Source organism: Alternaria ventricosa (assembly GCF_023758065.1).
Source record: "Alternaria ventricosa strain BMP 2768 chromosome Unknown scaffold_24, whole genome shotgun sequence".
In the NCBI taxonomy this organism is placed as follows: Eukaryota; Fungi; Ascomycota; class Dothideomycetes; order Pleosporales; family Pleosporaceae; genus Alternaria; species Alternaria ventricosa.
Window position 1 is genome coordinate 329,333 of NW_026055704.1, and position 25,566 is coordinate 354,898.

Consider the following 25,566-nt stretch of genomic DNA (forward strand, 5'->3'; position numbering starts at 1 on the left):
TCATCGAACACAGACCTCGTCTCGACAGCACGATATCAGAACATTTGCTGTGGGCAGCGATGCACCACTACAACCAAAACACCAAAGGGGTCGATCCAGGATCTGCTTCGCAGGATGGCCATGACAGCGGCACGGTTCGAGAGAAAACATACCATGTGATTGGCAATGCGCAACAAGTCTAAATACACCAAAACACCAAATGAATAACGAGCCTCAAAGATCCAGTGTGAGGTTCTCACATCTTCACCCAAACGTCTTCCTGTTTCTGCCGCCTCTTCGCTTCGCGCGCAGCCAGTATGATCAGTCCTCCAGCAACCAACACACTCCCCGAGAAGGCTTGCGCACCAGTATACGAGCCTCCACTCGACGTGATGATAGCACCACAGACAGGCGAGCCTATCAATGCGCCAACTCCAATAGCCGCAAATACAATGCCAAACGAAGCACCCATCTTCGATGTATCCGAGATAATGATAGGGACGATGGCCAGGGAGAGTGACTGAACTCCACCCACAGAAAGACTGTAGAAAGCTGTCCACACGTAGAGCCCGGGAGTCGAGTGTACCGGGACCCAGGTATACATGCAGACTGCAGAGCAGAAGATGAATGTGATGTAGACATTCATCGTGCCGCAGTATCGGGCGATCAGGCTGGGTAGCAGTCGACCCGCAAACCCGATGCCGTTAAGAACCAAGGTGAGGTTGAGCGATTCGGTATACGACATCCCCCGCTTCTCTCGCGCGTACGAGCTGAGGAAGAAGAACGGGAAGAAGACGCCCAGGAAAGCCTGCAAATCTGTCAGTAAACGGGTCCATACCATCTGGAACTGGCAGACCAAACACAACTTACCAGAAAAGACCCCACAAGCAACAAATTAAACGCCGTCTCCCTAAACACACTCATATCCAACAACGGCCCCTTCTTCCTCACCACCTCCCTCATCCTCCCACACCCCAACGCCACCGCAAACGTCCCCAACTGAATAAACCCAATCGCCCTCAACGTCCACCCAAACCCCACACTCGGGAGCAAAGTCCTCACCATAGACGGATACACCAACCCGCCCGTCACACTCCCACACGCCGCAATCCCCGTCACCAACGGCAACCTCCTCTTAAAATAACTCGTAACAAGCGTCGACATGGGCGTGAGCAAACACCCGTTCCCCAGGCCCGTGCAAATGCCTTGCGCGAGCAGAACTTGCCAGTACGTTTCGGACAGGGATGTCATGAATGTGCCTAGCACGACGAGGAAAGCGCCCGTGCAGGTAACAGAGCGGTAAAACCCGGCGTCTGTGAGGCGCCCGCTGATGATGCCGGTGAAGAAGAGGAGGAAGACGGCGAGGGAACCTATCCAGGCGATTGTGGAACGGGTTTGGTGGAGGGTGGTTACGTAGTAGGTTTGGAAGACGCCGAAGGAGATTATCATGCCCCTGTAAAGGTTGTGGTTAGAGGGGGGTGATGGGTGGCTGGGGAGGGGGAAGTACCATGTGTTCATGATTGCGAGGAAGAATGCGAGGACTGCTAGCCATGCTATCAAACCGCCTTCTGGTGGCTCTTGAGCGGGGGTTCCGTCGTCGGGTTGTTGCTCGATGCTCGTGCTTGAGGATGGGAGGGTGGCTGATTCGGTATCTTCGTGTTTCGGTTGGCCATGATCTGCTGCTGTCGAAGAGTCTTTCCCCTCATGCTCGTCCGTGGTCTTTTTTCCAAACATGTTCTCTTTCTTCGTTCAAAATTCCCAAGTAGAAAGTGTCGATCTTGTGCTGTTCTAGCGGATGCGTGATACCGACTGTCAGGATACTCGATACTATATATACTATCCCATCACGGACATACAAGTGTGAGATGAGAGATTTGTTCACTCATCGGCGAACTCGTACGGATTGATAATCAGCATTAAAGGACGATTCTGCCCGAAGTTGAGCCAAGTTCTGGTCTAGATGATAGTGGCGCTAGGCTGATTGTGGTATCAAATGCCGACCCACTGAGCTTTGGATACATACAGATGTCGGCGTTCTGCTCGCTGGAAGAAATTGTGAGAGAGTGCAGAGATTTCTCGTTGGGTTGCGTTGCTGATCACGAGAGGATGCGGGATTTGGGTGAAAAATATGTGATGAATGCCGTAGTGCGCTGAAGGAAATACATGCGCGAGTTGCTTGAATCATCGATTACTCGGGCACGCGATTTGGATGTGAGCGTAACTTCTTAGTCATCATTTGGTTTGGATGCGCAAAGATAAACTGAAGGTCTATCTGTCGTCGCTACTATGTTCTACGCTGCTCCAACAATACAACACCGCTCAAGCATTTCAGGCCCAGCGACTATCAATACATCTCTGAACACACTATCATAGCCTTCTCACTCCACCCACAGCTCAATTAATCTCAACAGCCTCCCCAGGCTTCAACCACCTCACCCTCTCCAAAACACCCTCCTCCTCAAGCTCCCTTGCAAGCCCATCACCGCCCTGCTTGAAATGATCCCACGACTCATAATGCATAGGCACCAGCACATCAGCCTTGAGATCCTTAAGCAGATGAGCCGCTTGTCGACCATCCATAGTGATCTGTAAAGCATCGCCCGGCTGACCCGGTTTACCCTCATCAGTGAACTCGTAGAAGGTCGCTTTACCGCAGTTCATGATAGCGACAGTGATGTGGTACTTGTCTGCAATCTTCGCGAGCTCTCCAATGTAGACTGTGTCGCCGGAAAAGTAGATTGCGTTTGGACGGCCATCTGCTGCGACGCCGAAGCTTTCGGTGGAAAGGACGAAGCCGACGCATTCGTGGCCGGGCCAGTGCTTACAGGGCGTAGCAGTGATGTGGAACGTGGTACCTGCAATCCGCACGTCTCTTTCTTGCCAGTCACTGAACCCGAGGACACTCGGACGCGGTGCAAGATTCTTTGCGCCATCGTTGGTGGTTACGACGTGGCGGCCGTCGACAAGTCGACGTCCTAAGTCATCGAGGTTGTCGGGGTGGTTCTCATGGCTTAGGAGGATGGCGTCGATGTGGGGTAGTTGGTCTAGCTTTAGAGCTGGGTCCTCGTGGACTTTCAGAATGGCTGCGGATCCATTGAACTCGGTGCCAGCGGGAGAGAAAAAGGGGTCGGTGAGGAAGGTGATGCCGTCGATGTCGAGGATGGCGGTAGCGGTGCCGATGTGGGTGATGGTGACTTTGTTCTTGAAGGTAGAGGTCGGCATGATTGTGATAGAGATATGTCACGTTTGTCGAATAGTAGGTTGGTAATAGATCAGTACTCAGATATCAACCTTCCATACACTGGAACGCAGTGGTTGGCTTTATACCAAGCCGCGCCATGAATGGGAGCCATCGTGACATACGGCCTAGGGCAATTCGCACATCGGCGAGCGTACAATGATTACTAGACCAACAACGTTAATCAGCAAAACAGAATTTTTCCATGATTTGATGAGTTCTGGTAGAGTGTAGAAACATGACGGACGATACCCGGGGTAGTAGCGTTGGAGCCGCAAGCGCTAAGCCCAACGAAGGAGCGAACCCCGACCCACATGTTTTCCGCTCATTGGATGAACACAGCACCTACATCATTGCTGGGCGCTGTCTCAGCTGCCACCCTCCGCGTTGCGTCAACGCATCCCTAGCTATTTCCATCCTATACCAGATTTCATGGTAGTGCCCCACTCTAGGCCATTCAATTCGGGAGCAAAACCCCGAAGCCCATCGATACCTTCCGCTTGCGGTAACATATCGCGTTCCCTCACGGACGCGTACCTCCGCCATGAAGGTCAGGAAAAAGAATCTCTGTGATACTTGCCGCAAACGAAAACTTCAGGTATGTTAGCATGATTCCTTGGGTCCGTCGTGTATATGCTGATCTTGGCCGCTATTAAACAGTGCGATGGCAAGCGTCCATCATGCACTCAATGTGTTTTCAGTAAGCGAACATGCGAAGGGTACCCGGATGCCTTATTTGTACCCTTCGATGCTACCAAAACGGCAGTAAAGCCAAGGGCGCGCCCGAAATCGGCTCCGCGGGCAAAGCTTCCTCTCCCAGTGGATGCGCAATGTCCTTCCGATGCCGAATCGGTTTGTACTCAGGCTAAAGACGAGTCGACTAGACTTCCCCAGCAGGCGCCCTTCACGTCCAGCGACTTACCACCTTCGTATGGTTCATATCCTCTAGATCCCTCCATTGTACGAGAGAAAGTATCGTTGATCTTGCGCAATTTCATCCCCGTCCAAGAGCTACCATGTAATGCGACACATGCATCTGAACAATGCTCATGGTTTTGTGGCTCTTGGGCCAAGGCCCTCCCAGAACTGACTGCCGATATGACTGGACCGTATTCTCAGTGTTTATACTCGGCCGTGAGCGCTTTGGCACTTGCTATTACCGCTTATCGAGAGCGTAGAGACTGTCTCAACGCAGTAGTCGCGCAATACGAGGATAGTCTCCGTCTTTTGGGAGAAAGTCTTGCGGCTGTGGGAGACACTTACAGGAGCGAGCTGGTAGCCGCAGTTATGTGTTTGGCACTGAAGGAGGTAAACTCGTCCATCTCTCAAATGATTGTCTACTGGTCTTTCCGGCTGTCTTTCAAAGCATTTAGTTCAAGCAAAGGCTAATGACATATGACAGGTGCTGTCGCCGACCCAAGAGTCAAGTTGGCTGATACATGTGGAAGGCGTCAGCAAAATGTTTCAACTCATGCCACCAGAACTCTTCGCATCGGGCATTGAGCATACTATGCTCATGGGCTTCAGACCACTTTTAGTAAGTTCAACGCCACATGAGAAAACTTCATGATCTGACATGTCTACGTCCTAGGTGCTCAAAGCCTTCATACTTCGCAAATCGACGTTCTTCGCAGATGGATCCTGGCTTACACTCCCCTTCCAGCATCACAAAGGTGCCCCATTACAAAGTCTCTTGGGAGTCGCAGCACACATTCCTGGTCTCCTGGAGAAGATCGACGTCGTACTGCCTTCTTCCCCCGACGCCGCTGCCGTTGGCACGGCTGGGGCAGCCAACCAACTCATAACCAAACTCATGGGAAGCATAGCCCAACTCAAAAACTGGCACAGCGGCTTTCTAGCAAACACCCTAGAACCAATCTCCTGTCGACAAAGCGTAGAGCACGATCTCGGCGGCACCTACGAGTCGCTCTGGTACCCAAGCCTCGGCATCGCAAACGTATTCGTCTACTTCTGGGCTTTCCAGCTCCTCTGCCTCAAGGAGATTCAGGGCCTGTTGAACCGGTTTCCGGAATTGAAGCATGTAGTGCATGATGATGCGGCATACAATCCCGAAGCGTTGCGGGAGGAGTGCCTTGAGCTCAGTACTTGCACATACAAGAGCATGGAGTATCTGCTACAGGAAGACTTCATGCTGTATGGTATCTCATCAGCTGGTTTTCCGTTGAGCATGGCGTGTGAGGCGCTTCAGGCAGATGCCGATGGGCGAGCTATCATGGCTACGCTAGATCAGTCGATTATTACTCGGGCCAGACTGAGGAACCTATAAGTCTGGGCATTTGAGCGTACTTATTAGGGAGTCAGAACAAACATAATGAATGGGAACTCTCGGTCCTAGTACAATAGTGTATTGTATTGGTAGAAACAAAACTAAACGTACATTACAAGCATGCATCATCATGAATATCGTCATCCCTCTCCTTCCGACCATCAAACTATCAGTTGTTACATTGCGCCCCATCCGTCATGTTGATCTCAGTATACACCAAATGATCCTGGTTGATAAAGCCCGTAGCAGTTCCCTTGTTGCAATCCGGGGCTTCCTGACCAAAGCAGCGGTACGTTGTCCCAGCACTCTGAGTACCTAGAATGGGTAAGGTGTCTTGCTCATAGATCTCAGTGCGCGTATGTACGAAACCCATGGGGGTGAGCGGTAAGCCGGGCACACCGTCGATCCGATGCGTGATACGGATGAGAGTGCCGAGTTGGGTGTCGCTCGCGCCAGACAGCTTGTCAGTGTAGTCGGCGTACTGTTGGTTGCCGACGCGCAGCGAGCCCATGGTGTATGCGATTTTGATTGGTACGCCGTTTGCTTTGAGATCAGTGTACGCGATGCTTGCCAGACCACCTCCTAGGCTGTGACCGGTGATGATGGTGGAGTAGGACGGCTGCTCAGCACGTAGTTCGGCAAGGGCCTGGATAACACCAGCCTGGACGGATCGCCATCCTTTCAGAACGCCTCCATGGGCTTGGCACCCCGTGCAGCCAGGTGCAGAATCAAACGGCATGAAGAAGAAGTTGAAGTCTGTTCCGAAATCCTGGAGTGAAGATGAACCAGCGAAGGAGACGATGAATTCCTTGGCGGCGTCATCTTGGAAGACGGCGACTTGGGTGTCGTTTACGATGTCGGACACGACTTTTCGGACGAGTTTTGAGCCAAAGGGAGGGCTTTTGCAGGTTCCGAAGCCATAGACGAAGGTGGCGAGGGAGGCGACGGCGTATCTGGTGTATCGTTGGAGGACTGGGTAGAACTCGGGTTGGACTGGTGATGGTGAGCGAGCGATCATGTCGCATACAGCTGGTATATCATACTGAGTTCTTTGGGTTTTGTCTGCCTGTTGGCGAGTTCCCGAATGTCAGTTGGGGCAGCCTGAACGAAGGGTGCGGCGAGAGCGGCAACGGCAAAGGTAGAGAGCTTCATGATGATGAGATGTCGTGATCCTCAACAACAAATATCTCATCAAGACGACGCGTTATATACATACACGGCCCTGTCAATGACTCCACTCCACGACTTGAGCGCTGAAGCCAGACCCAGGCACCGTAGCACAACCCCCGGAACCAGCCATCCTGAGTCGTTCAAGCATCGCGCAGTGCAGATCGCAAGCTACCAGCTGTCAGGTACGCCGCACGACTCAGTCTTACAAGCTCCAACCCCGAACTCATCATCCTCCTAAAAGTTCTTTGTGGAGTCTGGTGGCGCAAAATGATCGTTGTGACAGGCTCGGACCTGCGCCCTGAACGTTCAGGGCAAGTAGCGCCTGACCGATCGCCATGTTCGCACTTTGTTTTCCCGCTACGCCGCCGTGTTAGTGTATCGAAAACCACAATATACACTTCGGCAGCTTCGCATTCGCTTTCAGGCACGTGTGTGCTGCTGTACGGTAAGCGGGAACGGCCGGCTGCGCGTGGTGTTGTGGAGACGGTATGGATGTATGGGGGATCGCTTCAGGCTTCGTGGTGATCAACCCCGCACTGGTTTTTCTCCGCTGTCTGCCGTCGCGTCGACTTGCCGTTGGTACCTAGGTAACTTTCGCTTCACATGGCTGCGCATACAGTATTGCACGGTTTTACATACGGTGAAGGCGGAAGTTCCGACTGAGCCTGTCCAGTGACCCGTGGACACGTGCGAGGCGATTGACATCTACCTAGGTACCTAGATACGGTCGTACTTGAACCGGATGCGACGGCGAGTTCTCCAGTAAACCCAACGGCGTGAAGCTAGAGGTTGAACAGGACATGTTTCCGAAAGGCCAGAGCTGTGTAGCAGGTACCCAGGTATCCCCAGCGTCTAGATAGATGGAAAGTAATCGTACTCGACCTCGGAGTCTAATAGGTTGAGGATTACAAATGTCATCGGAGGCTTCTCCTCCATCTGGCGAGTAGCGTCATTCATGGAATTGGGAAAGGTATTTGCATACCTCGGCTCATACGACATTAGACAATGGAAATCCCGAGATGGCTCGCTCGTTCTCTGGCTCGGGATTTGCATGTTGCCATGCCATCTCTTGTTCCCGCGCAGCTCATAGGCAACCGGCGACTTCAGCGAGAATCTCATCGCATGAGCTCACACCAGCAACACTCTTCTCTATCCTGGCAAAAATGACCTCACACATCGAATGTCCAACATTCGCATAGTGCTCGATGGTTTGAAGGAAACTCATCACTACCGGATCACCCGCATAAGGTTGTACACAAGGTTTGCTGGCTGTGGAACGGGTGTTCGGCGTTTCAGCGCCTCACAGCTGTGATACAAACGTCATATTCATTGCGAGAGCAGGGTAGTAAAGTATATCGTCGGTGGAGGAGCTTTAAACTGGAGACCCAACGTCGTCATCTGGGTACGTCTGAAGCTTGATGATAACTTGCCAAGTGCGCACTCCAAGGTCTCACGTTCTTCCAAAGCACGGAGGACATGGGTTAGAAATGAGTATGCTCGATTCCGCTCTTCTTATCGCATGTTCTTCAGGTATCGTTACGTGTGGTTTACCTACGTACGTTCATCCCTCTTCCGCCTTTCAAAAAGGCACGGTGTCTCGATACCGTGATCACAGTATGTGAGCCATATATTTCCTTCTAGCAGCTAGTTCTTCACAGCCTCAACCATCAGACCTGGAACCTCCACCTCGGATGCCGATCCCCCAACTTAACATCCTCCACACTATCATGAAACCCTCCCGTCTCCGGCCTCTCCACCAACACCCTCTCCTTCTCCGCATTCTCTCTCTTCAATAACACCCACAGCGCTGCCACAACCACTAGGTTCAAACAAAGATACCCCAGCGCAAAGCTATGCCCAAGCACGTATCTCGGCCCAGAGTTCGCGCGGTACAACTGCGTTCCCAGCACCGCCCCCAGATTACCAATACTGATCTGCATGGCATTAGCCGTTGCGCGCTTGGTTTGCCCACTGACGTTGATGGCGGGCCAGCAGAGGACCAAGGCGACGGAAGGGTAGATGCCGATAGCTGCGAAGAAGGTTCCCACGTAAGATACGCCTGGGCGTGCTTTAGGATCTGTGTTGGCGAGGAGGATGATGTAGCCGATGATTGCGACAGTGGAGGTGGTGAGGATGAAGAGGGCACGCCGGGCGTAGCGTTCCGAGAGGATGGCCCAGAAGATTGTGAAGAGGGTTGCGACGGCGTAAGGGGGGATGGTGAGGAGCTGGGATTGGGCGGATGTGTAGCCCATGTCGCGGATGATGGTCGGCTGAAGTCACGTTAGGGCGGTGTGTGCGTTTCAGGAGTTGGCTGGCTTACTAGAAAGAGGGAAAGCGTGTACAGCGGTAAACTCATGGTGTGAAAGGCAAAAGCGTAGAGCCAGATCTTGACGTCTTTTGCGGCTAGCAGGACTTCCGCCCAGGAGAATGCTTCGTCGTTCGTTGCGTCGCTGTCGGCTTTGAGACGTGCTTGCACGAACGCTCTTTCTTCTTTGCTGAGCCAGCTGACGGTGGCAGGATAGTTTGAAATGAACCAGTACGCGATGATTCCGATGATGATTGTGAGAAGACCTTCCTGTGTCGCTGTTAGTGACGAACTCATGAGCAGGTTGGTGGGCGTACCAAGATGAAGATCCATCGCCATCCAGCGTAGCCTCCTACGTTGCGCATATGCGCAATGCCATACGCCAAAATCTATACTCGTCAGTTTGTCTCTCGCATTGACAAGAGAGATAGCATACACCACCAAAAGCCCCCGCAAGACTCGCGCAGCTAAAAAACAGCGAAATGCGATACTGTCGCTCATTGCGCTTATACCACATACTCAAATAATACACCACACCAGGAAACAGCCCCGACTCGGCCATTCCCAGACTACAGTAATTAGCCGTTGTCGCACTATTAGTGTCTTTCTCGGGCTACTCACAAGAAGCGCACCGCAAAAAAGCCAGACAGGTTCTGCGTAACGCCCATCAGCGTAGCCACAACACCCCAAACCACTGTCAGCGTAGGCAACCAGAACTTCGGCGTTGTGCGTTTGAGAACGATGTTGCAGGGTATTTCGAAGAGGACGTAGCCGATGAAGTAGAGGGTTAGGCCGGTGAGGTATTGGTTGCCTGTCATGCCTAGGTCGGTTGTAAGGCCTTCGATACGTGCGTTGGCGACTGGTCTATTTGTCAGTATATTTTCAACGGCGCTGCGAATGGAGAGGGCTGTACCATTGCTGCGATCAAGAAAGCTGAGCAGATACAAAATTGACACCGCGGGCAGGAGTCTTAGATCCAATGTCCTGAGTAACTTCTTTTCGTTGATGGCGCCTGGGACGATTTCCACATCGCTCGCGGAAGAGGTCGATGCAGCGGGTGCATCGTTCTTCTCCGATGCCATCGTCACGTTCGCACTACTTTTGAGACGGAAGTAACGAAATGTTAATTATCCATCCAACAACGCCCGGGCACAAAGGTCTACTTATCAACCGCACCACCCTCGCATTCCTCGTAGCTCGCAATGATGCAAGAACGTGGGTCAATCAGCTCAAGCCGCGGCAGCGTCATGCCCCAAGCCAGACGGGCAAACCTCAGGCACAACGGTGCGCTCTCATTGGAGCGCATGGCCAACCACGTCGAATGCGAGATGTGCACAACTCTTACAGGGCAAGCGTTATCGGCTTTACTGCACGGCATGGCGGGCGTGTTGCAAGGGCTTATGAGTTGGGGTTGTACACGAAATCGAGAGGTAGTATGTCGTGATTGCACTAGCCGCTTGGGGGATAGACCCGGATCGACCACATTGTTATTCGATGGAGACGACAGGTGTCCGATGAGTGAACAGGTGATTGATGTTTGATTTGATGGGTTTTTGTCTGAGGAGTTTGCGTTCATCGGTGTTTGGGTCAGCGTGATCGTGGGGTGACGTGGGGAGGGTTTGATGGATGTTGTGGTCCGAATGCAGGATGTGCGTTTGTGACGATGCATGGCAGGAGGCTTGCTCGGACAGACAGGATACATCCATCGCTCAACGATCGGCACAGAACTACCGTTTCCCTTTGCCCCCAATAATCCCAATCCCTCTAATGAAGAAAACGACAACAGCCGTAGACGCAACACTCATAGCAAAGTTAAACCAAGCCGTCGTCCTAATACCCACCTTAAGCGCGTCATCCCAAGGCACCGTCTTATGTCCTTCACCACCAATCTGATCCACACTTAACCCCTTCTCCCTAGCCACAACAGCCGTCTGAACCGCCGTCGCAATCGCCAGACCAACCGCCCTCCCAATCTGACCCACAGCCGTAATAAGCGCCCCTCCCAGCGAAGCATCCTCCGCCGGCAGCGTCTTCGCCACAAACAGCGTGAGAACAGGGAAGATGGTATCCGCACCCGAGACACACAGGACCATAGCAGGGAAGCCATACGCCCAATACGTCGTATGCACAGGAATGGGAATTGCGAAAAGTAAGGAGGAGATGCTCACGCAGATAGTACTAAACGTGAGTATATAATCGCCCGGCACACGAGACAGAATCTGCCCCGTAATCGTAGCTACCAGAATCCCCGTGATACCATTCGGTAGAAAGCGCAGTGTGGTTTGGATAACGGAAAGGCCTTGGTAGTCCTGGAACCAGTAGGTTGCGAAGATGAGGTAGTTGTTGAAGGACGAGAAGAACAGCGCCATGAGTACATTAGCGGCGGTGAACTTGCCGTTTTTGAAGATGCTCATCTTCATCAAGGGCCGCCGCTCTGTCTTGTGCTCGAGGTAGTGCTGCCAGAAGCCGAATGCGCCGATGATGATTAGTGAGAGTACGATAAGCACTGGTACCCACGGCGTACTCCAACCCACGACGTTGCCCTCGGAAAGTGCGAATACGAGGATAACGAGACCGATGGTGATGAGCGATCCGCCGATCCAATCCACCGTGTTGCGCAAGACGGGTTCGGGTTTCAATGGAGGGATCGGAATGACGAAGTAACTCGCAACCGTAGAGATCCCCGCAATAATCCCAAACAACCAGAAAACCCACTGCCAATCGAGATACTCGCCCACGACACCACCAAAGATGTTGCCCAACACGCCGCCAAGTGGAGCTCCAGCACCGAAACAGCCAAAAGCGATGTCTTTGGTCTTGCCGGGTGGGAAGGTAGAAGCGAGGATGCCGAGAGCGGTTGGTGCCATGGCGGCGGCAGCGAGACCCTGGAGACCGCGGAAGATGTCGAAGCCGATTTCATTGGGGATGAAGGGCGTTATGACTGATGTGAGTGTGAAGGCTGCGGAGCCCCAGAGGAAGATCATTCGTCGGCCGTAGACGTCTGCTAGACGGCCCCATAGTAGCTGGATGGTGGTATTAAGAAAGGTCAGATATGAGAGAGGGATCTGGAAGACGTACCAGGAAGCAGCCAAATGTAAGGTTGTAAGCGGAGATAATCCACTGCTGACGACTAACTGGAATATCCAATTCCTCCCCAATGGTGGGTAGGATGATAACCGATGCTTGAACCGCCATGGTCTATCACAAATTAGTCAGTCTCCTTCCTCTCTTCTCCAATAAGGTTGGTCGGGCATACTCACACTCAAAAACGGCGCCGCAGCGATCGTCGTAACAAGCGCCACACATCGTGCTTTCGAAAACGGCAAGCGTTCAGAAGCCGATGTATCCACAGCCACAAGCCCATCCTCTTTCTCTGGATCATCACTTGTCTGGTGTGTCGCGGTGACCACGCGTTCCGGATCCGTGACGCCCTCAACAGGCTCCGGGGCTTTTTCTTCGCGTTTCGACATCTTCAGAACACACTAGAAAAGGTTCCATATGACAGTCGGCAGCCTCCACCATACTTCCAGTGGGGTACCCCATCTTTATAAACGATTGAAGTCTGGGGGCAAGAATATGCCGAGTTGCTCGCTTGCCGACCGCCACAAACGCGCCTTTGCTAGTTCGGTTAAGGGTTTATCCGGGGGTGTGCAGGTGGAAAAGGGAGGGACAGTATGACAACAAGCTCTTGTTGTATGACGAATGGCAGTGTGATGCGGAAAAGGAATCCTGATCTGCGAAAGCACTCGTATAAAGATGCTCTCCGTAGTGGTAGTGTAGCGGGAGCAATGGTCTTACATTCCACCAATCGCAGCACGGCTTATATCAGCAGGGACTAATCGTAGATGTTCGTTGTCGGTATAGTAGCAGCAGCATATCACCGAGCGCAAGTGAGAACGGCGACATGCGACTCTAGATAATCAATATCAAGATGAGAAGTCAAGACAGTGGACATAAATTCATTGCTCGTGCTATTACGTTCCAGTTCCATTCCAAGTCGTCAAGCAACCTCAATCGATGTATGCAAGAGGAGAAACGCGACCGAACCACTGTTGCCCAAGAGCCAGCCATCAAAAGAAGGCGGCGGCGGCGACATCATCAAACAAATAGTCTAAGCGCGAAAAGGGGTATGAAGAAGACAGAGCAAAGGAAGATTTGTTTATGGCTTGTGGATGTCAATGACCATCTCGGTCTCGACAGTTTCCGCCTTCTTGGCGAACCTGGCGACATCGGCGCCCTCGACCTTGCCGTACATGGTCTCGGCGATTATGCCGGTGATCTGGTATGGGTCACCGTTGGAGGCCGGGCGGCGGTCCTCGAAGTAGCCCTTGCCCTCGGCGGCGACGGCGCGGGGGATACGGACGGAGGAACCGCGGTTGGCGACGCCCCAGGTGAACTTGTCGTAGGAGGCTGTCTCGTGCTTGCCGGTCATGCGGAGCTGGTTGTCTGAGCCGTAGACGGCCATGTGCTCGGCTTGGCGGGTGGACAGCTTCTCCATGGCGGCCTCGATGGCCTTCATGCCGTTGTCGCCACGAGTCTCGTTGGTGGAGACGTTGGTGTGCAGACCGGCACCGTTCCAGTCACCGGGGATGGGCTTGGGCGCAAAGGTAACCTTGGCACCGAACTCCTCAGCGACGCGGTGGAGCAGGAAGCGCGACATCCAGAGCTGATCACCGAGCGAGATGTCGGGGCAGGGACCGACTTGGTACTCCCACTGGGCGGGCATGACCTCGGCGTTGGTGCCGGAGATGGCAATCTCGGCGTACATGCAGGCCTTGTAGTGAGCCTCGACAATGTCACGGCAGAAGACCTTGCCGGTACCGACACCGCAGTAGTAGGGGCCTTGAGGGGCGGGGAAGCCGTTCTTGGGCCATCCGTAGGGCCAGCCAAACTCGTCGAGAAGGGTGTACTCCTGCTCCAGACCGAACCAGAAGCCGTGCTCCTTGTGCTTCTCGAAGATGATGGCGGCGTCGTGGCGGAAGTTGTAGGCGTTGGGCGAGCCATCCGACATGTACGTCTCGCACATGACCAGGACGTTGTCGCCCAGACGGAAGGGGTCGGGGTAGTATGCAACGGGGCGGAGGTAGACATCCGAGTTGTCGCCGGGCGCCTGGCCCGTCGATGAACCGTCAAAGTTCCATTCTGGGAGGTCCTTGAGGCTCTCGACCTTTGACTTGAGCGTCTGCGTGCATGTCAGTATGAGCCTCGGGTAATCGGAATGATGTCGGGTGGGATAAGGGAACGACGTCACTGCGGGCTGTGGCTGGTGGTGGGGTGCGATAAGAAGGAACGCCAAAACTTCCGGCAGAGGGAGCGATTGGCGCCATGTGCGTCACACATGCAGACCACCACGCTCGCGACTCCAGTCGTCGAATGGCTTTTCCAGATTGTGTATCGCACGGCGCGTCGCAGCCAGTTGCTGCTCTCGGCTAGAAACCTCGAACCGCAGACTAGACCGATCCGCAGCCGTAGCGTGGTGCAAATGCCGCGGTATATCGCAGAGATCGTGGAGATCGGGTTGAAGGATCGGAAAGCTGGAAATGCTCACCTTTGACTTGGAGCGGATTCCGTTGGAACCGTCTATCCAGACGTACTCGGCCATGACGGCGCCCTTTTGGGGGAGGTCGAGGTACTTCTTGAGCTGCAATGTGCGTTAGCATGTGTTTGAACGTAGCACGCGAGCAGTAGACTTACGTTGGCCGCATTGGAGACAATCGTTGAGTTCGCCTAGAATATGGTCAGCAAGAGTCGCGTGTAGGAGCAGTCGGTTACACGTACCATGACTGTGGTTGTGTATGTGTGGTGGTGAGGGAATAGCAAGCAACTCTTGACTGCGACAAGACAAGGCAGTGGAGGGGTTATAAGAGGGGTCTCTGTGTGAAGTGGGGAGTTATGATGGGCAAGTAGATAAGGATAGCGGGCCTGGGGGTCTGTTATAAGGTAAGAATGCTGGATTGCTTTGACTGTCTCGGCCTGTGGCGGGGCTAGCCGTGCTCAGATACTACTTAGGCTGGCCGTAGCCAAGAGGCGTCGCCGAACTGTTTCCGTGGGATGAAGAAGCAATCAATGTCTCTAAACGCGCGACTTTACGCCGCATCCCAGCATGCCTTGCCCACTCTGCAATCTCTAGGCTTCCGCTAGCCACGGTTGTACCGTCTCTCTGGTGATATTGTGCCCAATCTCGTGTCGCCGGTTTCCAAGGCTTACCATAGGCCCACGCGGTCTTTGTCGCGCATCGTGATGTTGGCTGACGGGCGAACGCACAGACGCACAGCCTCACCAGCTTCCGAGTTTGAGCGATTTGACGCTGGGTAGCGTCGCTGTAAGGGCAGCTAATTTTATCCAGGTACTGCCGAATTGGTCATGCCCTTCGGCCTTGGCCCGTACCAACGACAGTTACGACACACCGCTCCACACGACTATTGCTTTGCGATGGCCGTTCGTATGCATCGCCAACCTCTGCCCAACACGAGCTGCGTAACCCTGAATACCCAGACCCTGTGCGTCCACGTCTCGCGACACCTGCATGCCCAGCTCGCTGTAGTGCATAACCGTCGCGCTGGGCAGGGCGCGCCGTTGCCCGGGGTTGACATCGGGGGGCGATAAGGCCGGTTCGGGCCAATGGCTGCAGTTGCAGTTAGTCCTGCCTCGTCATGGCAGCATCACGCAAACCGCTCAACGTCGTTTCTTGTAGTCAGCATCCGAGACTCTAATAGCCTTCCGACCGGTGTGTCCCGTTTTATTGTCTGGGACCAGAGGACGTGCATTATTCTAGAAGAGCGCTGGAAGTCTCTGTCGCTGGTGTCGTCTCGACTTCGATGGTACGGCTGGAAGATTCCCATCTCAACCCCACAGGTTTCCTGGCCCGCCGGCGACACAGCGCGCACGCGGCACATTCGAGTTGCACGAATTGCCGTCATCCAAATGATAATCCCTCTCCAACCCCACGATTGTGATTAATCCAGCGCGTTCGAGACATCCCGACAAAGGTAAAAAAGCCGCACAGCGACGTCGGCTCAACATTATCGTGCGTCGACGTTGGGCTTAGCGGGGTTGCGGGCGAGCCGTCGATCCGCTAGCACTGCATGCCCCCTGGCACCAGAGATAAGGGACATGGGCGAATTTCCATGTTACGTTAGCCTATCGAGTAACGCCGCCGGCCGTTGCGCCCTGGATGACATGCTTGCCCGCCAGCGACACAACAACAGCTTTTCACAATGTCAATATCTCACAAGTAGCACCATCTGCGCAAACGTCACATCACAGTTCACAAACAGCCTGACGTTTGACGTGAAGATCAGGAACCGTGCGTGTGGCGGTGTCATCTCCGCTTTAGGCAAGGCTGGAGGCCCGCTCGTGTGCTGGAGCGTGGTCGAGAATGCTTGTATTTCCCCAGATGATAGCTTGCGCTGATCCAGGGAGCCTCATCTGCATGGTTCACGCCAGGCAGCCAGTCAGCCAGTGGAGTGGTGGTGCTGAGCATGGACAGTGCTCACACGTGCGGCCTATACCAACTGGAGACGCAACACCACCAGACATTGCGAGTCGTTCGCGAGACGACGTCTAGCTGCGCTGGGAGATATGTAGGCCAACCATCAGACGTCCCAACGTCGATCCGTTTCCACCAACGCAGCCATCGGCGAACGGTGTCTGCCACATGGCATTGGCCTCTGGGCTGCGTCGCTGCGATACCCGGCGTGCGCACAGAAGCAATGTGTGGCACGACCCCTCTGGTGCGGTCCGGGACGATTGATGACCTGCAGCGCGATATGGGTGTGGTGGGGTGGCAGCAACGGGTGTACCTGCAGCAGCACAGGCTACGCTGGACGAAGCGCTCGGAACGATACGGGGGAAGATTTTGGCCATGGCCGACCTCCGGGAAGCTAGGCCTCCGGAAATGGCGCCAGTAGCATGGTGTTGGAAAATCCGGGGTAGATGTTGGCGTCGCTGCCGGATGGGGGGCGATGATGCTATAGGTTATGCGCACTGATCTCGCGTTAGTACAACTCCACCCGCTCTCAGTCAATGGCGCAATTAGCTTCTCCTGATCGCGGTTACTGAGCTTCCGAACATGCTGGAGAAGTGATTGTCGGCGATTCATGGTCCACTGTATCGACATGGGCCAATCATGGTGAATGCCAATGACGCATTGACGAAGTAGCAGTTGCGACGCCAAACGTCGGGATGGAACAAGGGATTGCGAGCAGACGGTTCCGCGATATTGTCTCTGTCGCTGCACAATGAAGGAGCCTCACGTAGTGTTTGCGTGTTTGTACACTGGAAATATGGTCTTGTCTGCGGAAGGTCAGTGTTCGTCCAATCACTCCCGTCGGCACCTCCAGGGCTTCGAATTGGTCGCTCAGATAAGACGTCCTCATCACACAGCAGTACATGTGTTATATCGAACACGTCTATCATCGGCCCTGCTGCCATTGGGGTCGTGATCGGTTTGTAGGTGAGCCATGTTGTCGGTCTCGGTTCGTCGACGGACACGCCTTGGCATGTGCCTATGCCGAGGACATGGGATCGATTAACAGCAGCGAGATCTGTTCTGACTGTAGGTACCGCCTTGCGACCGGGACAACATGGCAGCCATTCGCTCACATCGAGGTGACGCTGCGCCAGAGGATGAGGGAGAGGGCGGAATAAGAGAAGGGAGAACGGAGTATGTCGTGGGGCTACGTGCTACCACCATCTGTTGTTTACCTGAGTGGTGTCTTCCAAACTGAACAGTAGAGTAAAGATGTCTTCTTCCGCTTCTTCTGGCAGCGACAGACGAGAATCGCGATGTCGTTCCTTCCGCTTCAGTTTCCTCAGCGCCTTGGTGAGCATGGGGCAGCAGACTTTGGCGTTCGCTCGAGACGGTACAATTGAACGATTCCTACTACAGGCCGAGCTGTGTTCTTTGGAACATGAGTACTTACCGTCATGCACTGGTACAGGAGACCTTGGATGGTGTCGCCGGCATCCCATCGCCATTACCTGACGGACCGCGAAAGGTGGAAGCATGGACGTCCTTGGAACGCGACGAAATTCAAAAAGCAGAGAGCAGGTACTCGAGAAAAGGAGATTTAATCGTGCTGCGTAGTCATGTTGTGAAGTTGGGGCATGATGAGGGGAGGAAGCTTGGGCTACAGCCGTGGCCAATGAGCGATTGCGATGGGGTAACAGCAACCACGACGTTCCTGCCCTGCGCGTTTTTTGCATCTAGCTTGTGTTTGGAGACTATGTGCTATTTCAAATCGTTCACGAAGTGACTCACAAAGCCACATGGCGATTGCAGTTATTATTCAGACCTCAAGACATACGTGGGTGGCCCTAGAGTAGGAAGCAGGCAGAAGGCTGTGAACATGATACAAGAGCTGGGCGTTTAGCTGACAAGGGAAAAAGGTGCATCAAGGAAAGATGGGACGACTAGGTAACGTCAATAATGCGTACAAGTAGCAATACATTTAAGAACGGCACTGCATGGAGATCACTGTCTACGTAGGTATTCAAGCAAGGTTCCTAGAAGTGAACATGCCAAAGGAAGTGAACGCGGAGAATCTACCATGCAATAACTGAATGCAGACAGCAACTTGAGTTCACCACTGGCCGCCATGAGCAAACACAGCCAGGTCCAAGCTCCACCCTTCCACTACGCGCACGCGACTTCCTCGAGTTGCATCACTTTCAGTCTAAGCCCTCTCGACAGCAGACATATCTCGGATCTGCGCGCTTCCCCGCTACCAACACTGAGATAGCGGTGCAATTTCGAGAGTGAGGACCGCACGCCTTTCACTGACTTACCCACTGACGAAAGACTTGGTAGAGCCATGGCTGACAGCAACTTCCCCTACCATCGCGAGGAGCCTGTCAGTGCGCGACACCAAGCGGAACGTAACAAGACCTCAAAGCCGTCCGAGCCCGGTAGCAATCATGCATTCAGTCCCAAAGGATTGCCCTTGGAGACTCCTGAACAGTTCCAAGCCCTTATGCAGCTCGGTCAACAGAATCCAAACCACAGCCCAGCTTGGCCCAGTCTGGACTATCTTTTTGAAGAGAATGCACGTCTCCAGTCCGATATTCGTTCTTCCCAGATTCGTTCCAGCGAACAGCGCGCTTCGGACAAGGCAAAGCGCGATGCGATGCGGGCACAACTTGAGCGTGTCAAGAAGATGGAGATCTCGAAGCGACCCGTGAGCACCAAGGCGGAAGAGACAGTTCAAGAGAAGAGGATGTCGGCGCCACCAAACGTTTTCGTTGAACCTCGGCCACGCTCGCGATCACAAGATGATACTGTCCCGATAGCCGAACGCGTATCTCTACACAGCCAGGCCTCAGACGACATCGCCAGATCGCTCGGTCACCGAAACAAAAGCCACTCCACTCCGCCAGGCCTCAACGACGATGACCATTCCCCTCCGCATGATTGCGATGAAGCTCACGTTATAAGCGAAAGTCCTGAGGAGCTCGCAGTTTTTGCGGAGGTACAGAAGGCCAAGGATAAGACCGGTCAGGCAAAGTCAGGGAATGGGTGCGCAGAACAGGCGAAGAAGCGATTGACTGGCCGCAGCTTGAAGGCTGCCAAGGGTGTGTTGAAGGGTGCGATGAGGAGGCTTGGAATCCGCCGGGATGCAAGCACCTAGACTACGAAGACCAACTCAGCAACATGCCGCTTAGAGGAGATACATCAAGGGGAATTAGGAGGGTCAACTGCGTAGTTAGCAGCACATACAAGTAGAGCCGATATACCAGACAGACCTCATGTTACTTGCTGCCTATACGGTGTCAGTTGTTTGAAAAAGGAGTAGAATATCCAACAATGTAGACTTCAATTTGCATTGTAGCCTAGGCAACGAACGTAGGAAGCGGCGTAGTTCTGCTAATTAAATGAGGAAAGTAACTGCAAGACTTGTGGTAGCTCTAAAATCCGCCGCTGACGCAGAGTGTGGCGTTGATGCTAGTCGCAGCTGCCCTAAAAGGTATTTTTGTAGATGTGACTACATCCTCACGATCTGCACTCTCAGAACGGCGACGCCTTCCATGCTAGCCCAGCCTATACAAACTGCAGTATGCCGTACTTTGCTCGAACCGCGGTTGTCCAGCTCCAGCTCAGCCCAGCCCCTGAGATTAGCGAAAGGATGCGCTGACTCGTCGCGAACCACGTCGGCGGGACGCGTGACCCTGGGTCGGCAATACAGCCCTGGAGGTGTCTGTCGCAGACGTGTCTTGTGTGACGGTCTCGCGCCGAAAACACGGCGACTTTGTTTCGCAGCACGATAATATCCGTCGGGATGCAGGGTGGCTGTTGAGCAAAAAGAAAAGCTGCAGGTACGGCGAGCGTGGTGCGCGAAACAGAGACGTGGTCCTGGTCCCATGGTGCGACGACTCCACCTTGAGTGGCCACACTTTGGTAGACAAGTACTAGACATGTACTGTAATATGTAGAGCGGCTTTACGCCGGCGTGGCACAAAGCCTGTCTTAGACTCTCTTTGCTGTGGAGGGCGAGAAGCCACTTCGGACTACGGGCAAAGCAGCTAGGCCAGGGCACATTGCAGGAGACTACCATCCAGGATCGCCGCTGGGATGTCTCTCACAAGCCGTGACAACCCCGATTCTGGTCTGATACTCTTTTGCTCGCCCAATCTCCCATCTGCCGTTTGCCCGTGCTTTTGCCCGTTCTCTTGTTGCTTGAGTGTCGAATTCATGATAGCAATACCGTAACTTTGTGGTAGTAGTAGCGTGGAGCGCTGTTCTTTTCTTCGTGCATCGGCTGCAGCCCATATTACTCTGCCTAATCGATATCCCCGTTTCCCGACGTGCATGCTCGACCTCCTGCGCCATGCATCGACACGCCCTGTCCGAGACGACTGGCATGGCGGGAATGGCCTCGTCGCGCTCGTCGCGGAGCCACAGCTTCAGCAGCGACAAGACGCCCTCGCTGGCCAGCTCCGTCACCTTCCAGATGCCCACGACGGTGCGGCCTGCGCCCGCCTACATTGCGGCATCCGTCGCCTCGCAGACGGTTACCGACCACCACAATGCCCAGCTGCGCGACCAGGACGCCGACACAGACGAACTACAGAACGCCATCTTCTCGGAACAGGCATTGGCCCTCCTCAATGCCTTCCTCGACCACCTGCTCTTCGCATTCCTCTCTAGTGCGCGCTCGCCCGCCTTGACGGCCATCCGCCCCGCCGTGTCCGACGTGCTCAAGCCGCGACTGGCCCGCGATGCCATTGAGGCGGCCGACGAGGAGCTGCAGGGGCTGCTGGCCGGCGAGGACGACGACGAGCTCTCCACAGCGCATCTTAGGGCTGCCGAGCGGTGGGACGTGGAGAAGGTGTGGAAGCGCACCCGCCTGCGCATCATGGTCTACACCCGCCTGGGCGAGCTCGAGGACGAAGACGAGGAGCGCTATGTCCAGCAGGAGCGCGGCCTCAGCATGGACGACGACGAGGATGACGAGGCTGGGCTGGTCGCCTGGGCCTCTGCCATCTTTCTCACCTCGGTCATCGAGTACGTGGCCGAGCAATTACTACTCGTTGCGGGCTCGGCGGCCTTTTCGCGCATGGCAGCGCGGATGAAGAAGCTGGCCCAGCAGAACGACGACCACGAGCAGCAGCTCATCGAGCGTCTGATCATCGAAGAGCCCGACGTGGAGAAAATTGCCCTCAACTCAGCCCTGGGCAGGCTCTGGCGGACGTGGAGGAAACGCGTGCGCTCCCCCATCACGCCCATGTCCCCTCGCGGCGTCCAGCAAGCCCCAAGCTACTCGAGCCTGCACCACCGCAAAGCCAGTCGCGAGACCATCAACACCCTACACAGCGAGCATGAGCCCCTGCCCGAACACCCCCCTACCGAGACCGACATCGCCGCCAACATACCCCTCCCCATCGGCGACAACGACGTCAACGAGATCGAGGTGCCTGGCCTGGCGCCCACATACGAAGACGGGGCCGAGGGCTCAGGCATGCAGACGCCCGTCCAGCGTCCGCAGCGGCCATCCAGTGTCCTCCTGTTGTCTTCTCTTGTAGAATCCTCTATCAAGAGCAACAGGCCCCGTCCCTTGTCAATGCCGCTGCGCCAGGCACCCCAGTTCACCATGCCCCCACAAGCTGAGGAAGAGGATACCCCCCTACAAGCAACAGACGAGACTGCACAAGATACTGAGGATCAGCAGGACGAGTCATCCGAGGAAGATGCCTCCATGGTGGCATTCGCAGCGGCTACCGGCATGGGCTTCCGAAGGAGCGCAGTGGGACCGTCGCAGGAACCAGAGCGTCAAGCCGAGGAGACTGAGAAGGCTGAGCAGGCAGACGAGACGCACGAGGCCACCGCCGAAAGCCCGCCCCAAGTCATGCGGTCCAAGAGAATGTCAATCGAACGACCCGGCCCTCCAGGACTGGTCCGCACATTCTCAACCCGCAGCTCGAGCCTCAAATCGCCCGTTGGAACACCATTGGCAACACCAAAAGCCCCTGTCCACTCCGAAGGGCGATCCTATCTCGATGACGAGCCATCAGACGACGAGCCGGAGCAGCATCGTGCCATTGGCGTCGCGCGAACATCGGACAGCGTTATACGGTCAGCCTCAAACTCCCCCAGCGATTCGCCTCATGAGCGGAGAAGGCCGGGCAGTGGAGGCTACGTTGAAGTGCCACCTCGAGACTTCACGCCAACGTCGCTTACATACAGCAATACTCCCTCGCCTGATAGCAAGCCCAACGTGCCAGACCGTTCCGTGGCACGCAAAGAAGTCAACAGAAGGTCCTTCACTGGCGCCGAATTGGTCCCAGGCCCCGCCGCGTACGAAGGTCCCACCAGCGCACCGAGGAGACAGGATCTAGCCCGCTCAGCGTCGCGTGGTTCGTCACTACCTGCGCTGCAGGAAGTCGAGAGCAACACTCCACAGCACAAAAGGAAGACGCCGTCGATTCACACGAGCCGTAGTGTGCGTACCTCGGACAGTCCCAGGCGAAGTCCCACGTCTGCGACTGATACATCCGAGCGACGAGCGACGAACCGCCTATCTACAGACGACTCGGCTCGTTCTCCGCATGTGGCCGATAAATCCTCTTCGGACAACTCCTCGCTGAAGCGTGGTACATCGACCTCTTCTTCACTCCGGAAGCAGGGCGCTTATCCCGTCGTCTCAAGCGGACGGGAGTCTATTGGAAGCCACCGCTCCCGTGGACTGAGCGGCCGCATGTCTGAAGAAGACCGCGCCCGCGAATTCGACTCTTTGGTCAAAGGACAGGATACGGTAAAGTTTACATTAACCCCCGAAAGCGTGCGAACTGCCGATGTAAGTCGTGCTTGCTTCCCTGGATCACATGTGCTAATGATCTATAGAAGGAATCCCCCGTCGTCAAGAAGGCAGAACTACGCAGGCCCTCCGCATCTTCCGTAACTGTGTATCCCCGCGTCAATGCCGAAGACAAGTCGTTTGGCACTGCGAACCTGCCCAACACCACAGCACCAAGAGCCAAGGGACCTACCGCCGCCAATCACAAGCCTTCTCCCAGTCGGAAGGTTGTCACCAGGCCGCTTGCAAGAGATCCGAAGATCGAGTCTGAGTCCATGCGTGACTTTGCTGACTTTATTCGGTCGACTGGTCCTTCTCCCGGACAGGAGAAGCCCGTGCAGCCCTTTGTCAACATCAGTGGAAATGGCCAAAAGTCCGGCAACCAGTCGACCTCGTCTCTCGGACGTAAGATGTCCATGTCAAAGCAGTCCAGCAGCGCCAACGGATCAGCCACGCGAGCTCGCCCAAACATGGAGCCGCGCAGTCCCGCAGGTCTAAGCACCGGCAACGGCGACCTCATCGACTTCATCCGCCAAGGACCCCCCGACGCAAACCACGGCCAGCCAAGAATCCCGCGAAACGTCGCGCCCTTCCGCACAACCGTTGATTCCGACCAGTTCGAGACAATGCTCGGTGGCCACGGCAACGTCGAATCAGCATACGGCTCTGCATCCTCAACCCTAGAATCAAAGGACAGTACCCAAACTATCAATTCACGCACCGGTCTCATCCCCTCCCCCAGCGTCGTCCAGCCCGCTTACTCCAACCAACCCCAACAACTCACCGGCAGCATGTCCGGCCCCGATGAACCACAAATCACGCGCACGCGTCGCCGCGTTAAGGACCCCTACGCCATCGACCTCTCCGACGAAGACGAGGACGACGAGGATGAAGATGAGGATCAGTTGACTGCTCTTCCTACGCCGACTAACCAACACCCGCCTCAGCAGGTGCAAAAACACCAAGCACCGGAAACTAAGAGACCGCAAGCTCCACGACAGGAGAGTCTGATGGATTTCCTAAACGGGATGGAGCCTCCGAGTACTAGTAAACCCCAGCCTTTTATGCTGAGTGAAGAGACGATTGCTGCTGCGCGTGCGAGGGCGGCTGCGAGTTCGAATACGAGTCTGGGGTCTGCTGCTGCGTCTACGAAGGGGAATGGGAATAACTACGGAAACGGTAATGGTAACGGTAGTGCACCGGCATTCGGTTCCATATCCTCCTCCAACTCCGCCTCCCACAACAAACCCAGACTCCAAGCCCGCGCCCCTGCCGTCGCTGATAATATCCGCGGCGGCGGCGGCGGTGGTGGTGGTGGTAGTGATTTTGGTGGAGGTGGATCGAGAACAGCAACGAGTGACCTCGTCGACTTTTTGAAAAACAGCGGACCCCCGGAGATGCCGCCGCCACGGCAGGAAAGGAAGGAAGAGGAGAAGAAGAGTAAGAGGTTTTGGAGGAGGGGGAAGACGTATGGGGATTTGCCTTAGGTTGAGAGAGAGGGATTGGGGAGGGGGAGGGATTGGGGGGAGGTGGAGGGGTGTGGAGGGACTACTTTTGTGATTTTCTATTCTTGGATACCCGGGTTTTGGTCTTGGTCTTGGTGTTGGCTTTTTTGGGGGCATGGGTGTGGGTTAGATGGTAGGAAGGAGGGCTTGGATACGATTGTTGTGGTGGTGGTCAGTTCTTTGATATAAGTGTGTGGATGTGGATGTGGATGTGTGTATTTGGTGGCCTGGCCCGCTCATATTGACTTGTAATGAATCATGGTTTTTATTTACGGAATGATTATATTTCTTTCTCTCGTTATCAAACGGAAAGTTGAAGGAAGATGGGTAATGAGATGTATGAGTACGATGTTGTTCAACGAGACGAGACGATGTTCAAGAAGGGAATCAGAATTGGTAACGAAATGTCTGAGCACTCTATTGTTCAAGGATGCTCAACTCAACTCAACTCCAGAACGGACTCATACTATCCCCCTGGCTGGAGGTGCGTTGTTGGCCTGATGCCGATGCCGATGCCGATGCCGATGCCGACGCTGCAGTCGTCCCAGCCGTCCCAGCACTGTTCGGTACACTTATATTGTCAGTCAGCTCGATTTTCTGGAACAGACACGGTGGGAGGGAAAGAAAAGAATAACATACGTAACCTCCCTCAATCTCGCATCCGTAGCTGCTGTACCTGGTGTGCGACTATACAAATCTACGACGTAGCCTACGATCTGTATTTCTTTTCGGACGTAGGGACTCGCTTTGAGAGCCTGGATGTCGGTTCTGATAGCGACTTCGGGAGCGGA

General features: G+C 54.6%; 8 protein-coding genes across 8 annotated transcripts; 3 read left to right on the forward strand and 5 right to left on the reverse strand.

Moving 5' to 3' along the window:
* Nucleotides 1-235: 235 nt before the first annotated feature.
* J4E93_009825 (uncharacterized protein) lies at nucleotides 236-1,713 on the reverse strand (the record flags this gene model as incomplete). The annotated part of the gene is made up of 3 exons (XM_049347714.1): nucleotides 236-787; nucleotides 1,042-1,432; nucleotides 1,487-1,713. The coding sequence occupies 3 exons, from the start codon at nucleotides 1,711-1,713 to the stop codon at nucleotides 236-238; spliced, it is 1,170 nt and encodes a 389-aa protein (XP_049195215.1).
* Nucleotides 1,714-4,688: 2,975 nt separating this feature from the next.
* Nucleotides 4,689-5,504, forward strand: J4E93_009826 (uncharacterized protein; the record flags this gene model as incomplete). Its single annotated transcript, XM_049347715.1, has 2 exons — nucleotides 4,689-4,754; nucleotides 4,809-5,504. The coding sequence occupies 2 exons, from the start codon at nucleotides 4,689-4,691 to the stop codon at nucleotides 5,502-5,504; spliced, it is 762 nt and encodes a 253-aa protein (XP_049195216.1).
* A 169-nt stretch (nucleotides 5,505-5,673) lies between these two features.
* On the reverse strand, nucleotides 5,674-6,656 carry J4E93_009827 (uncharacterized protein; the record flags this gene model as incomplete). The annotated part of the gene is made up of 2 exons (XM_049347716.1): nucleotides 5,674-6,497; nucleotides 6,548-6,656. 2 exons carry the CDS (start codon nucleotides 6,654-6,656, stop codon nucleotides 5,674-5,676), a joined length of 933 nt encoding a protein of 310 aa, XP_049195217.1.
* A 1,685-nt stretch (nucleotides 6,657-8,341) lies between these two features.
* Nucleotides 8,342-10,061, reverse strand: J4E93_009828 (uncharacterized protein; the record flags this gene model as incomplete). The annotated part of the gene is made up of 6 exons (XM_049347717.1): nucleotides 8,342-8,944; nucleotides 8,995-9,249; nucleotides 9,336-9,368; nucleotides 9,416-9,548; nucleotides 9,601-9,838; nucleotides 9,893-10,061. The coding sequence occupies 6 exons, from the start codon at nucleotides 10,059-10,061 to the stop codon at nucleotides 8,342-8,344; spliced, it is 1,431 nt and encodes a 476-aa protein (XP_049195218.1).
* A 645-nt stretch (nucleotides 10,062-10,706) lies between these two features.
* On the reverse strand, nucleotides 10,707-12,449 carry J4E93_009829 (uncharacterized protein; the record flags this gene model as incomplete). Its single annotated transcript, XM_049347718.1, has 3 exons — nucleotides 10,707-12,002; nucleotides 12,058-12,177; nucleotides 12,240-12,449. 3 exons carry the CDS (start codon nucleotides 12,447-12,449, stop codon nucleotides 10,707-10,709), a joined length of 1,626 nt encoding a protein of 541 aa, XP_049195219.1.
* A 689-nt stretch (nucleotides 12,450-13,138) lies between these two features.
* GLN1 (glutamate--ammonia ligase) lies at nucleotides 13,139-14,760 on the reverse strand (the record flags this gene model as incomplete). The annotated part of the gene is made up of 4 exons (XM_049347719.1): nucleotides 13,139-14,161; nucleotides 14,528-14,620; nucleotides 14,674-14,706; nucleotides 14,758-14,760. The coding sequence occupies 4 exons, from the start codon at nucleotides 14,758-14,760 to the stop codon at nucleotides 13,139-13,141; spliced, it is 1,152 nt and encodes a 383-aa protein (XP_049195220.1).
* A 4,034-nt stretch (nucleotides 14,761-18,794) lies between these two features.
* J4E93_009831 (uncharacterized protein) lies at nucleotides 18,795-19,607 on the forward strand (the record flags this gene model as incomplete). The annotated part of the gene is made up of 1 exon (XM_049347720.1): nucleotides 18,795-19,607. The coding sequence occupies one exon, from the start codon at nucleotides 18,795-18,797 to the stop codon at nucleotides 19,605-19,607; it is 813 nt and encodes a 270-aa protein (XP_049195221.1).
* A 1,197-nt stretch (nucleotides 19,608-20,804) lies between these two features.
* On the forward strand, nucleotides 20,805-24,757 carry J4E93_009832 (uncharacterized protein; the record flags this gene model as incomplete). The annotated part of the gene is made up of 2 exons (XM_049347721.1): nucleotides 20,805-23,270; nucleotides 23,318-24,757. 2 exons carry the CDS (start codon nucleotides 20,805-20,807, stop codon nucleotides 24,755-24,757), a joined length of 3,906 nt encoding a protein of 1,301 aa, XP_049195222.1.
* Nucleotides 24,758-25,566: the final 809 nt, after the last annotated feature.